Source organism: Buteo buteo, chromosome 11 (assembly GCF_964188355.1).
Source record: "Buteo buteo chromosome 11, bButBut1.hap1.1, whole genome shotgun sequence".
Lineage (NCBI taxonomy): Eukaryota > Metazoa > Chordata > Aves > Accipitriformes > Accipitridae > Buteo > Buteo buteo.
The window spans coordinates 28623859-28637133 of record NC_134181.1 but is presented as its reverse complement, the minus strand read 5'-3'; the positions used below and the strand labels follow the sequence as shown (position 1 = coordinate 28637133).

At 63.2% G+C, this 13275-nt stretch overlaps 1 protein-coding gene across 1 annotated transcript; it reads left to right on the top strand.

Moving 5' to 3' along the window:
- Positions 1–2889: 2889 nt before the first annotated feature.
- Positions 2890–13256, top strand: ASPHD2 (aspartate beta-hydroxylase domain containing 2). The gene is made up of 4 exons (XM_075041124.1): positions 2890–3011; positions 6254–7371; positions 10071–10184; positions 11387–13256. The coding sequence occupies exons 2-4, from the start codon at positions 6486–6488 to the stop codon at positions 11494–11496; spliced, it is 1110 nt and encodes a 369-aa protein (XP_074897225.1). The 5' UTR covers positions 2890–3011; positions 6254–6485; the 3' UTR covers positions 11497–13256.
- Positions 13257–13275: the final 19 nt, after the last annotated feature.

The window sequence follows — 13275 nt, the reverse complement described above, 5'->3', positions numbered from 1 at the left end:
CGAGGCGGGAACTGCAGAGGCAGGGCTGCGGGGTGGGTGCTCGGGGTGCTCCCCGCAGGCTGGGGTCCTGCCTGCACCGCTCCAGGGGATCCCAGCTGAGCCATCCCAGCCCCAGAACCTGCCTGCCTGACTCACAGGAATGACATCTCCCCTGAGATCCCCAGGCTGGGTGAATCACCTAGGCCAAACAAGAGAAGAGGAGTTGATAGGGCAGAGGAGGGACCTGAGGACCACAAACCCAAGAGGAGGCTGGCAGCAGGATTAACTCTCACGGCATCCCTGTCGGCCCCTCAGAAGAGCACAGAGCAGAGGCATCGGGTCCCTGCACCTTCAGCATGGGGCAGGCATGGGTGGTGCAGGACGTGTTGCAAGAAACCTCTGTGCTGCATGCTGTGGGCTTAGTATTATTGGGGAAATGCACCTCAGGGAGTCAAGATGAGACCCCAGTCCTTCAGAACTCCAGTTCCTCCTCCTCTCCCCAGAGCTGTGGGAAAGCTGCGCAGCAGACTGGTTGCTGGAGCAGGTGCACTGCTGAGAAGGGGGTTGCTGCGCCGGAGGGTGAAGAGCACCAGGCAACACCCTAAAGGCAGAGGAAAGAGAGGGGCAGTTCCTCCCGCAGAGAAGAGATGAGGGGCAGAGCTGAGGAGCAGGACCTGGAGGGGCCCCACAGGGAGCAGGGAGCAGAAGGCAGACAGAGGGGAGAAAGGATGGGAGAGTCCAGAGCCCAGCGCCAAGAGCCAGCAGACTCTGTGACTGCCGACAGAAGGATGCGCTGCCTGCCAAGAGCAGGCAGGAGGTGCGGGCTGAGGCTGAGCTGGGTCTGGGAAAGAGCAGGAAGGAATAAACTCACCCTCTTTTCACCCTGCGGCACGCAACGCTGCCAGGGCCCTGCAGGAGCAAACTGGTAGTGGGGCGGTGGGGGGGCTGCATTGGGGAATGTGCTCCTGGGAGCACAGGGAAACAGCAGGAGAAGGCAGGAGGCAAGAGACAGAAAACAAGGTGCATCTTAGGTCTGCAGTAGCGGGGGATGAGGTTGCTCCAGAGCAAGCACACACACCTGAGGGGCTGAGAAGAGCATCCCTTCTTTCACTTCTAAAACCCAGCTTGAGCTGTGATGGGGGGGAGGAGACGCAGGCTGGCTACCTGCTGCACACAGGCACCGGATGGCAAAAACTGCAAAACAAAGCAGGGCTTCCCCCGCGCTGGCAGCAGTGACACGCGTCCCACGCAGCTCCCCGTGGCACTCTGCCACAGGGCAGGGCAGCGCTGCCAGGGCTTTGCCTGCACCTGGGCTCTGCCTGCAGTCAGCTCAGCCCAGCAGCTTATCTGGCACCGGGGGAACTGTGGAGGGAGGGCTGGACCATTGGGGCTCCTGGGGCCCCTGGATTTGACAGGATTCACTTAGGTGAATGGGAAAGGGGCTGGTGAGGAAAAAAGCAAGCAAGCAGGAAGCAGAAAGGCTCAAGACAAAGGGTTTCTCCACCAGCACTTAAGAGTTGTTAAGGGGGACCACAAATTGCTAAAAATTTTACTTCCTCTACAGCCACCTCTACAGCCAACCGGCAAAGCTGGTCTCCTCTTTTCCATAGGGCCAAAGCCTGGATGCATGCAAGGTCAGCTTAGAAAGGGAACATTTTGTGAACTCCCTTGGGCTGGCTGAACTAGCTGGAGCCAAGCGTGTGTGGGGCAGCTGCACTTACACTCTGTCTGCTCCAAGTGCTGAGCTGCTGCTGTTAGACACGGCCATGGTCTGCTGGGGCTCTGCAGCTCCTGCACCCGCTGCCTGGGGGCTCTCAAAGGGAACCCCCAGGAGCTGAAACTGCCACGGCCCAGGAACCTCAGCGCCTACACTGCCCGCAGCTGAGGGAGGAAGCGCCTCGGAGCAGCGGGAATGGGAACAGGAGACACCAGCAGACAGGTTGTCATTTACCAACCAAGGGACCCTCCAAACTGGAGGGGCAGGAACTGGCTGTGAGTGGGGGGGGGGGGGGCCTCATACACTTCTGCCACCCCTGGGAGTGCACACATCGCTGGCGGCTGCCTCCCCAGGTGCCCCCAAACCCCCAGGCCAGCATCTCCTGCATCCCAGCAGCCAGGAGCCCTGGGAACAGCCTCCCCCCATCCCAGGTACTGCAGCACACCCTCACATCCTTGCTGAGGCATCCCCTGGCTGCCTGCACCTTGGGCATCGCCTCCCTGGCTGCTCCTGTCCCCTGCATACCAGCCGCATGCATCCCCGGGGACCAGCAACCCCTGCTGGGTCCTGGGTGCTGCATCCCCAGGTGCCTGCACCCCTGCAGCAGTACTCCCTGCATCCCTGGGTGCCTGCATCCCTGGAGCCAGCGTCCCGCACATCCCAACTGCTGCATCCCTAACAGTCTGTGTCCCTGGAGCCAGTATCCTGTCTCCTGGGTGCCTGCTTCCCTAGGGCGCTCCCATCCATCCCTGGGGCGCTCCCACCCCTGGGGCCAGCAACCCCGGGGCCAGCAACCCCTGCATCCCGACTGCTGCAGCCCCCAGCGCCTGTACCCTTGGAGCGGGCTTTCCCTGCACCTCCTCCTGCGTGGGAGGCACCGGGGGTGGGGGGTTGCCTCTGCCCCTCCTGCACCCCGCTGCCGCAGCCCCAAACTCCCGCGTCCCCCCAGGCCCGGGGTGCCCGCAGCCGGGCTGAACGGGGACCAGCACCCCCCGCCTCCCAGCCGCTCCGTCCCCGGGACCCCCACCAGGAGCGCCGCAAGCCCGCCGCTCCCGCCCAGCCGCCGGCTGCGCGGTGCGGGGGCGCGGCGCGCCGCCCCGAGGCCGCGGCGAGGGGCGGGCGCGGGGGCGGGGGCCGGCCCGCAGCGGAGGGCGGGCGGACGGGCGGTGCCTCGGCCGGGGCCCGCAGGCTGCCGCCCCGGCGCGGTCCCCTCCTGCCCGGGCTGCTGGGAGTTGTGGTCCGCGGCGAGCGGAGAGGAGCGGAGCGGAGGGGAGCGGAGCGGAGCGGCCCCGCACGGCCCCGGCCCGGGCAGCAGGTCGGTACCGCCGCGTCGCATCACCGCACCGCACCGCATCGTGGCGGGAGGGGGGGGCGGCGGGGAGCGCTGCCCGCGGCCGGGGCGCGCAGCCCGGTTCCGGGGGCAGCGGGGCTCGGCGGCGGCCGCGGCGGGTGACGGCGCGGCGGCGGGTACCAGCGCCACGCCGGGTGGGGGACGTGACACCCGCACGGCCGGCAGCGCTGCCGCCACGCCGGCTGGGGCGGCCGCCCCGGGGGACACCGGCTGAGGCCGCCACCCCGGGCGACACCGTCACGCCGGGCGAGAGCAGCGGGCCGCCCCGGTGACACCGCCGCCGGGGTGGCACGCCGGAGGAAAGGGCGAAGCCAGCGCCCGCGCCTGCCTGGCCTCGCTCCAGCTCCGTAGTAGCAGGCGGCACCCAGCCTCGCCCCGACGCGCCCCATCCAGAAGAGGCTCCTCGTGCCGCTCCCGAAGGCGACGCCGCCCGCGCCGTGCCGAGGACGGTCCCGCCACGCGTCCTCGTCGCCGCGGGGCCCGCGGCCTGGGCATCCCGGCCGGGCTGAGCGAAACCCGCCTCCTCCGGGAGGTGCCGGGGGCCCCCGCGGAGCTGCCGAGATGCAACTTTCTGCTGCATCGAAGCCTCTCTGCCTTCATTATGTAACGCCGCTGCTGCCTGGCACGGTGCTCGCCTCCACGTCCTGCACAACTTCGGTGCAATGTGGAATTGATTTCCACTCTTCTCGACTGGCTCTGCTGTTTATTATTAGCTGACGAGCCTTTTCTTGGATCTCAGGCCGGGGGTGCTTTATGCAACTACCTGCCTCGGTGCAGGGCCACGGTGCTGCCTGCAGCTGGGCTGGAATGGGGACGGCACCGACCGGCCTGGTAGCAGGTCCCGGCCACGCAGCATCTGCCGGGAGCGGTGCCGCCGGCATTTGGGGCCCTGCTCTGCCGCCGCCGGCGCAGCCCCTGCGGAAGGTGGGTTTGGGCAGGTTTGCAGCGGGGCTGCCTGTGCCGGTGCAGGAGGCGGCCGCTGGGCTGGATCCCCGCGGGAGGCTCTGCTTGAAGCATCCTGGTGCAGCCCAGGGCTCAGCAGCCCGTGGGCTCCCTGGCTGCGAGGTTCTGGGGCCAGGCAGGCTGCACGTGGGCACGGGGGCTTTAATCTCTTACTGCCCTGACGGTTTCCCCCCTGATTTTCCCCCTTTGAGGTGTTGACGGCAGCCCCGGGGCAGCAGTGGGGCCGTGTTTGTGCTGTGCCACCCTGGCAGGGATGTGAGCCGCTGCAGGTCGGGGACCCCAAGGCTGTCGGACCCCCCAGCTCTGCCCCCGTTGCGCACTCGCTTTGTCAGTCGGCTTCCGAACGAGCCGGGTTGCTGCGCTGAGGCGGCTCCCTGCTCGCCTGTCAGGGCGAGAGCCACCCTGAATACAGATCACGGCAGGGCTCTGCCTGCCTTCCCGGGCATGCTCTGGCACCACGGAGGAGCGTGGGGGGATTGTGCCGGCCTCAGGGAACACCCCTGGGACCGGCTCTATGGCTGCACACCCGGAGCCGAGGCCTGGGCTGGAGAAGTCAGCGTGCCTGGAGGGATGCCAGCCGGTGGGGATGGAGGAAAGTTATCTTAAAATTCCCAGGAGGCTGTGATGTGCCACGTGGCTTGCAGATCCCGGGACAGGGCACGCAGGCAATGTGCCACAAGGAAGTAGGATGGAGGGAGGTCGGCTGTGCGGATGTCCCTCCCCGGGGTGTAAAGCTGCCTGAAGCTTGTGTCCCCAGCCCTGCGCAAGGCCCACAGCTGCAGGGTCAGGTCCCAGCCGAAGCTCCACCAGCTGAAGCACATCACCATCGCAATCAATAGGGAAATGCACATTCATTAACAGACGGCAGGACCTTGGCAGGGAGGGCTGGGAAGTCTTTGGATGGCTTCCCTGGCTACTAAACCCATCCTCCTCCTTCAAGTCAGGGCTCTTACAGATGAGCTCCCACAGCATCTCCCTCCCCCTTACCTGTACCCTCCTTGCTTCACTCATCCCAGATGGAGAGCTGCTTGCCCTGCAGCTCCTGCCAGCCTGCATCCCCCTGCCCTGCCCGGGGCTGTGAAGCTGTTGACACGTCCAGGAGGTGCAGTCTGGGCGCAGCACTAGTGGGGTGACAGCCTGTATCCTTCACTCTGCTTTCAGTGCTCCAGGACACATGTCCAGCCTGAGCATCTGCTTGGTGTGGAGACCTGACCTGCGGGCACTCCTGTTCAGCTGCTTTAAATGCTGCACATCAGTAATTACAAGGCTCTCCTTTGGTGCTGGCAGCGTGCCGTAGGCTGGGGTAGCTCTCGGTTTGTTTCCCCTCCATTTCTCACCCGTTGCCTTGCCTGCCCCTCTGCCCCCACTGCCGCCTGCTCGGAGGTGCCCAGGGATGGAGTTTGGGGTGAGCAAACATCACTCGTGGTTGTGAGGAGTTGGAGCATCTTCTCTTTTCGCCTGCTTTCCCAAGAGCTGTGACGGTGAGGCAGGACAGAGCTGCCCAGAGGTCATTGAAGACAGCGGCCGCCAGTTGTGTAGTGGACTTGTCCCCTGCCCGGGGAGGGGGGGGAGGACAGGCTCTGCTTTTTGGGCTGGGCTTGCGGGGCGGTGCTGGGAGCCATTCAGCTCCTGTGACCTGCGAGCCAGTAACCTCTAGTTGGTGAAATCAAACAAGCCAACCTCGACCTGCCACTATCGCCGCCGTGCCCTCGCTGGGCTGGCTGAGCACTGGGCTCCCGTGTCTCTGGAGGGGAGAGCTGCTGGGCGGACTGGAGGCTGTCAGCTCAATCTCTGGAGGGAGAGTCATTTCAGAGCATTTAGATCGAGAGGATAAACTGATGTGCTGCAAGATAGGGCTGTTAAGTGTCTATTTCCAGCTTTGCCCCCCTGCCTTATCAGCCAGATTTCAGACACGATAAGGCAGCAGTGGAGGAGAGAAATGGGGGGGAAGAGCAGGAGGGGAGATGGTCGGGTCGCTCGCAGGCAGCAGGAGCCAAGAGGCCTGGCTCTCCCCCCTTACCTTCCATTTGGGTATTTGTGGAAGATGCTGTTGGGAGGGGTGGGGGGTTTTCTCAGCACAGGATGATGTTGGGCTCCTGGGCTCCTCACCCATCACCCTCCCACGAGGAGCCGCTGCCCTGCGTATCCCCTGCATGCAGCCCCGGCTGCACCCTGGGCACTGACCCCCGCAGGGACCCCAAGGGGAAACTGCTTCCCTAACGCCTCCGGGTTTCTTTCCCCAGAGCCTCCCTCCAGTGCTGCCTTTCAGGATGGCAGGCCCAGGAGCGACGGCGGGGACCCTCCAGGCACGTCGCTGCTGACCCCTGGCGCTGGGACCCCTGGGCAGCCCGGCCGCCTACCTCCCCGGGAGCTGCCGGCTGCTGCTGCCAATGCAGAGCTCCTGGGCGTGCAAGGGAGACCCGCAGCTCCGCTTCCCCATGGCAGCCCCTTCCTCCTGCGTCCCGGCCCAGCTGCATGGTGTGGGTGTCTCTGAGGACCACGAGGACTGACCGCCGGGCCCCCCTGCGCACACCCACCACCCGCTGCACCACCATGTCTTTGGAGTGGCTGATGGACTGGAGCTGGTCCCTGGATGGACTCCGGGATTTCATCGCCACTGGCATCCAATCTTTCCGGGACTGCGACGCCACCGCCCTGGCTGCCGTCGCCTGCCTCCTGGTCCTCTTCGTGTGGTACTGCTACCACGTGGGCCGGGAGCAGCCCCGCACCTACGCCACCGTCAACGCCCTGATGCAGAGCGCCGAGGCCAACGGCGTGCAGAACGGGTACGTCTACTGCCACTCGCCCGAGTGCGTGCGCTGCACGCACCACGACGGACTCAACCAGAAACTCTACCACAACCTGCAGGAGTACGCCAAGCGCTACTCCTGGTCCGGCATGGGCAGGATCCACAAGGGCATCCGTGAGCAGGGCCGCTACCTCAACAGCCGGCCGTCTATCCAGAAGCCAGAAGTCTTCTTCTTGCCGGATTTGCCAACCATGCCCTATTTCTCCCGGGACGCTCAAAAGCACGACGTGGAGTTGCTGGAGCGCAACTTCCAGACCATCCTGTGCGAGTTTGAGACCCTCTACAAAGCTTTCTCAAACTGCAGCCTCCCGCAAGGATGGAAAATGAACAGCACGCCCAGCGGGGAGTGGTTCACCTTCTACCTGGTGAACCAGGGCATGTGCGTGCCCAGGAACTGCAGGAGATGCCCACGGACGTACCGCTTGCTCGGGAGCCTTCGCACCTGCATTGGCAACAATGTCTTTGGGAATGCATGCATCTCCGTGCTGAGCCCGGGCACCGTCATCGCCGAGCACTACGGACCCACAAACATCCGCATCCGCTGCCATCTAGGTAAGTGCCCAGCAGGGTGGTTCATCCTGGCTGGGCGTCCCCGCCACGGGCGGTGCGGGGGGCTGCAGCCGTGCCTGGGCGCGTGAGCCCAGAAAAGGCCTCTTGCATCCCGCGGTCTCTGAGTTCAGCCACTAATTGCAGCCCTGGGGCTGGCTTGGGTGCCTGCTCTGCTTTGGCCTGAGGGATGTTTGGGGGCTTTGGTGGCAGCAGCTTCCCCAGGAGAGGCCGGCGGTCAGTCCCCCTGGGTGCCCAAACTCCCCAGGGTCCCCAGCTAAGCAGCAGGAGCATTTTGCCTCCTCCTTCCGCTGACCTGGAGGCGCGGGCTCTTGCCGGTGCAAGATACGGGGCTGATTTTGTGCAGGGGTCTCCGAATGACCCCCGCTCTGCAGGCAGCCCCACCGCCCATCACGGGATGCGGGGCAGCCTGACGTGCTGCTCCAGGGACCGAGCTGTCTCCCAGTGCCAGCCGCCCAGCAGCTCCCCCTCTCCTGGGATTTCAGGCGTTCTGTGCATGACACAGGCAGATGTGAGAGATGCTGCTTTGGTGCAAATCAGGGGTGGGGGGTCCCGGGGTATCCCCTCCGGCGGGGCGAGCGCTGGGCTGGTGGCGCGGTGCTCCCCCACCCTGCGGGCACCCGGGATGGGGAGAGCCCACGCGGCACAGATGGTCGGGACTCTGCCGCGCTGGAAGCGGCGCAGATCGTGCCGGGGGAGGCACCGCACGGGCCCTGCTGGCAAACACCAAACGTGCTTGTTCAGCCAACTCCTCTTGGGTAAACACACTCAGGCGGTGACTGGCCATTTATTTAGAATGGGAATCGGTCTTCAGAGCTGATCTGAGGAGCTCTCCAGGCTCGGGGAGCCGCTGGGGAGCCAGGACCTTCCCTCACTGGTGCCAGGAGGCAGCCCACTGCCCATCTGCCAGCTCTCCCCTTTCTCTGGGAGAAAGTGCCGGGGAGATGTGCTGTCCTTGCAAGGAGCTGGGGGTGGTTCCTGGGAGGGGGTCAGTGAGGCGAGGTCCAGGCTGGCTCAAATGCACCCTGCTCCAGCAGCGTGGAGCTGAGGCCAGCCCTGCAGCTGGAGCACGCCTGCCCCAGGGAGATGAGTGATGCGGATCATTCCCTCGTCCTTCCATGTTTTCCAGCTCAATCTGCTCCGCGGCTGCTGGCCCTCCAGCCAGGACACAGCGCTGTGCCTGGGGCACACCGATGGGCTGCTCATGCACTCACCGACATCCCCGCCTGGGTGCTGGGGACTTGGTTCTTGCTGTGCTCAGGGCACGGATGCATTCAAGAGCCAACCAGCCCTTTCAGGCCAGCTTGCTCTGAAAAGACAGAACAGCTGTCAGCATAGCCGAGTCGCTCTCTAGGATTTACCCCAACCCTGTACTGCTCTGCTGAACGCACAGGGCCAAGCACAGGCACCAGCTCTGCCCCTCCAAGGGACAGGGCAGCGTTCCCCAGGGTGCGGATGCGATGGAAGGGGTGCGGGTGCGATGGAAGGTTTGCGCGCTGCTGGCCGCCGCCTCCCCCGGCTGCTCAGCCCCCCCTTTCCAGCTGGAGCGTCTCCAGCTGAGGCCGTTGTGCAGGGAAATGGCTTTGGGTTTTGTAGGCTTTGAAACACCCGTTAGAAAAGCAGAGCGGCTTTTTGTGCTTCCAGCTCTCGTGGGCATCTGGGAGTCCCTGCTGCGCTTGCTTGGTTTTGGCATTGCTGAGATCGGTTCCTGCTCGTTTGCTGCATCGTTACCATTTGCAAGCCACGTGAGCCCTGACCCCTTTCTCTGCCACGGCTGCATCCTCGGGGCAGGTTGACTCTGCACCAGCTCCGGCGGTCTCCGGCACTGGGGGGGGGTGACGTTCCTGCTGCAGGGGGTGATGGGATCGACCCTCATCAAACGGGCCTGACTTGCACTAGTATTTTAGGAAAAGACCCATTTTATTTCTAGGATTGTCCTCGCTCATGTGGCCTTCACAGAGCCTCTTCCCTACGAGGGTTTTGTGACCCTCCCGTGAATTTCTGTCCTTGCAAGTCACCGTGTGGCAGCATCTCGGGTGGGGGACTGAGTGGTAAGGCAGGTGCTGAGTGATGCAAGGTCAAATGGGGAGCTTGTGGCAGAGCCAGGAACTGAGCCCATTCCTTGAGTCCCAGTGCAGCATTTCCTCCTACCCCAGCCTTGCGGTGCACAGGGTAATCGCAGTGGAACTGGAGGAAGGAAGGAGAAGGCAGGATCTGCCTTTGGTCCTGAAGCTAGAAAATGCACCAGGAAACTGGTTTCCTATGTACACCCTGTGTTTGTGGGCTCTGGGGACTTGACAGCTGTTCCAGATAGAAAAGAGAGTGCCCACCACTCTGAGCTTGTTGGGGTACAGCGAGCGACTGCAGGGGGGTACCCTGCAGCAGCTGGGGATGAGACGGGCAGGAGGGAGTGGGCAAGGGAGCAGGCAGGGGCTGGGCTGCATCAGGCCCAGAGTTCAGCTTGCAGATGCAGTGCCAGCTTTGTGCACGTTTTGAACCCTGGACTCTGTCATGCGCTGAGCTCAGCGCGGTGTCTGCCGCTGCTGCTCTCTGGAGGGAAGCAACCCCTCGGCAGCAGCATGGAGCTCGCATGGAGCTCGCCGTTTGCGTTTCAGGGCTGCTCCCTTGTTGCAGGGAGCACAGCACCGCCTGACCCTCCCTATCCCCTCTCTTTGTGCCTGAAGGTCTGAAGACGCCCAGCAACTGCGAGCTGGTGGTGGGGGGCGAGCCTCAGTGCTGGGCTGAGGGCCGCTGCCTGCTCTTCGACGACTCCTTCCTGCACACGGCGTTTCACGAAGGTAAGCCCTACATGCAGCTCGTGGGGCTTCGCGTTCTCATCTCACACTGACGCCCGTGCTGGGGGGCCGGGGAGGAGCGGGCAGGCAGGGTGACTGCGCCTAGTCCCTTCTCCTGCCAAGGTGTCTGCAGGACTGGAGGCACCTGCATCCCGTGGGGGTTATGCCACTGCTGCCCTTGGCTTGCACCAGGGAGGGCAGTAGCCCTGGTCCTGGCACGGTGGGGCTCGCCTATTGTGCATGTTCCATGCTGCTTCAGGGTGGTGGAGCATCCCAGTGCAGCCCCTGGAGTCCCCTCCTCAGCCTGCCATCCTGACTTGCCTGCAGCCCTCCAGCATTGCCGCAGCACTGCCAGCCCAGCATGGGGGCCGGTGATCCTCTCCCTGCCACGGCAGCCAGCACGGAAAGGCTTCCCTCGTCCCCTAGAGCTTTGCAGGGCAGCTCCAGCTCCAACGCTGACAGCCTCAGCATCCTCTCGCCCTTGCTCGCGGCAGCACTGCTGGCTGCAGCGGCCCCGTTGCAAGGCAGCAGCTCAGTGCTGATGTGCCAGAGGCACCTTTGTCTCCCGTGCAGGGAGGAAAAGCTTCACGCCGGCCTGTTTTGTTGCCTCTCTCCATCGCTGACAGAGGCTGTTCCCCTTCAGCTCTCCTGGATTAACCGGCATTAGTCACCGATGGCATAAAAGCATCAAGCAGAGCTGTTTTACGCAGGGGAGCATGTGAAGAGAGTGGGAGAACAAAAGCTGTTGCTCCCACATCAACCCTGCTGTGGGATTGGGAAGCGCAGCTCAGTGCAGAGCCACGGGGCCAGGGAAGGCTGGAATATGCAGCAGCAGCTCCCTGCACAGCTCTGAGACGCAGCTGCAAGGAGGGCGAGCTCAGCGTGGTGCCTGCCGCCCAGGAAACCTTCAGGTCTGATTGCCCAAAGCGACCCTGGAGCCCCGGCAGGGAGGACCCTGCCTGGTGCTGGCTGCTGGAGGCACTGGGCTCCCAGTAAGCAGCAGTTCAGGTGTTTACTGGGGTTGCACTGGGCAGACGCCTCCCCGGTGCCCAGTGCAGCTGCAGGCTGGCCCTGCTACTGGGTGCACGCTCTGCCGGGGTGCAGGCTGCAGCCTCCCAGGGTGGAGCCCATCACCCATGCACCGGGGCGAGCACTGGTCTCTGCCATGGGAGCGTAGCCTCACCCCCTGTTTGCATCCCACCCAGGTTCCCCGGAGGAGGGTCCCCGCGTAGTCTTCATGGTGGACCTGTGGCACCCCAACGTCGCTGCCGCGGAGCGCCAAGCCCTCGACTTCATCTTTGCCCCTGGACGATGACGGCGCTGCCCGGTGTCATGGGTTTGAGGGCAGCCGGCAGGCAGGCAGCCATGCTGGCTCAGCTCCACAGCGGGTCCAGCGCCGCACGTGGACGCCCGCCGCACTGGAAGCTTCCTCCCAGCACACGGCCTCGCGGTCCTCCCTCCCGGGGCTCTTGTAAATGGAAACTGTGACGTGTATCAACGCCCATCTCTTTCCTTCCATCGTTGGCTTCAGGGATTATTTTCCAACATGACAGCGCATCGCCTTCCTGCCGTGGTTAGCTGCAGCACCACTCTCGTATGTGTTATGTTGCTACTGTGTTTTGCGGTGTTCAGAAGTAGAGTAACAAAACCAAGGGTGTTTGTTTGAATGTAATAATGTAAAACTTCTTGTGGTCATCAAAAAAAAAACCACACACACACACACACACACACACAAATCAGCAAACCAGCCAAACAGCCCAGCACTGCGCTCAGCCTGCCCCTGTCCTGGTTGCAGTCCCCAGATGGACGGACAGACACCAGGGGCTGCAGCGGGCACAACGCACCCCCTGGGCAGGGACTGCTCAGGCTGGGGCAGATGGGGCGGTGCAGGCAGGGCAGCGCAGGCAGGGCAGCGCTCTGCCCGCAGAGAGCTCTTGCACCACCAGCCCAGGGGCTCCCGCTTCCTCCCTCGCATGCCAGCAGGGCCCCGGCACATGGCTCCCCAGCCCTCCTGCCGCGAAAAACCTTTTTGCCGCAGGGGCAGGGAGAAGAGCAGGACGCCATCTGCCCTCGCAGCTGCGGGTGCCCCCAGCCCCAGCAAGGCAACAAGCCCAGGAGCACCCTGACGTACACCCTGTCGAGGGGACAGCACACATTGAGCCCCGCTCTTTAGTCTGACCAAGGGCGTTATCAATTGCCAAATCCCCTCCTTGCTTTACCTGCAACCTTCGGTTTTTCACAGCTCAAGCTGGGAAGCCCCTGCAGGGGCAGGGACACTGTTTGGGAATGCAGCGCAGGGCTTTTGTTTGTCTGTAAAACAAAGGCCAAGGAAGAAAGGAGCTCACGCTTCCTTCTGCTGCTCGATCTCCTTTCCTCGAGCCAGGGCAAGTGTACAGAGAGGCAGCTCATGCATACCTGACAGCAAAGGAAAGGTTTCCAAAAGCAGGGGGTGTTTAATTCTGCAGCCCAAGGAACGAGCCATCTACCCCGCGGGACTCCTGCTGGCCCAGCAACCAACACGCTTTTCCTGAAGTCACCCAGCATCCAGGGTTTGTTTGGGGATTTCAGGGTACAGAGCTACCGTACAGTTTATAACATGCTACATGTGAAGCACAGCATGTCGTGGATGCTCACCGCTGTCCTTGCACCTCTGGTTAGGAAGCGGCTGCGCCAGCCTCGGTGGCCTCGGCACAGCTCTGGGGACCGCTCGCCTCTGCGCCCTGCCCGGGAGGGAACGCAGCCCCGCTCCCCTACGATTTCTTTACAGATTTTTCAGTGATTAGATTGCAAGATAAGGCAAAGATTTCAAATACATCCGAGATATTTTTTACACCTGTCTTGTTACAGAATATCTGAAGTGCATGATTTCTACACGCATTGACTACCTGGAACCAGACCCTGAGGAAGCAGGCTGGCTTGGTAACTGTCTTAACAGTTTGGTAACATTCATACAGTGGATAAGCAAAGATTATCAATAAACAGTTGTGCTGAAAACAGAACGGGCTCTGCCTGCTGATGTAACTAGTCCAGGGTCAAGCAAAACACTGAGGGGTTGGGTCCTGCTCACCCCAGCTGGCCCCAGCAGCTCAGCCAG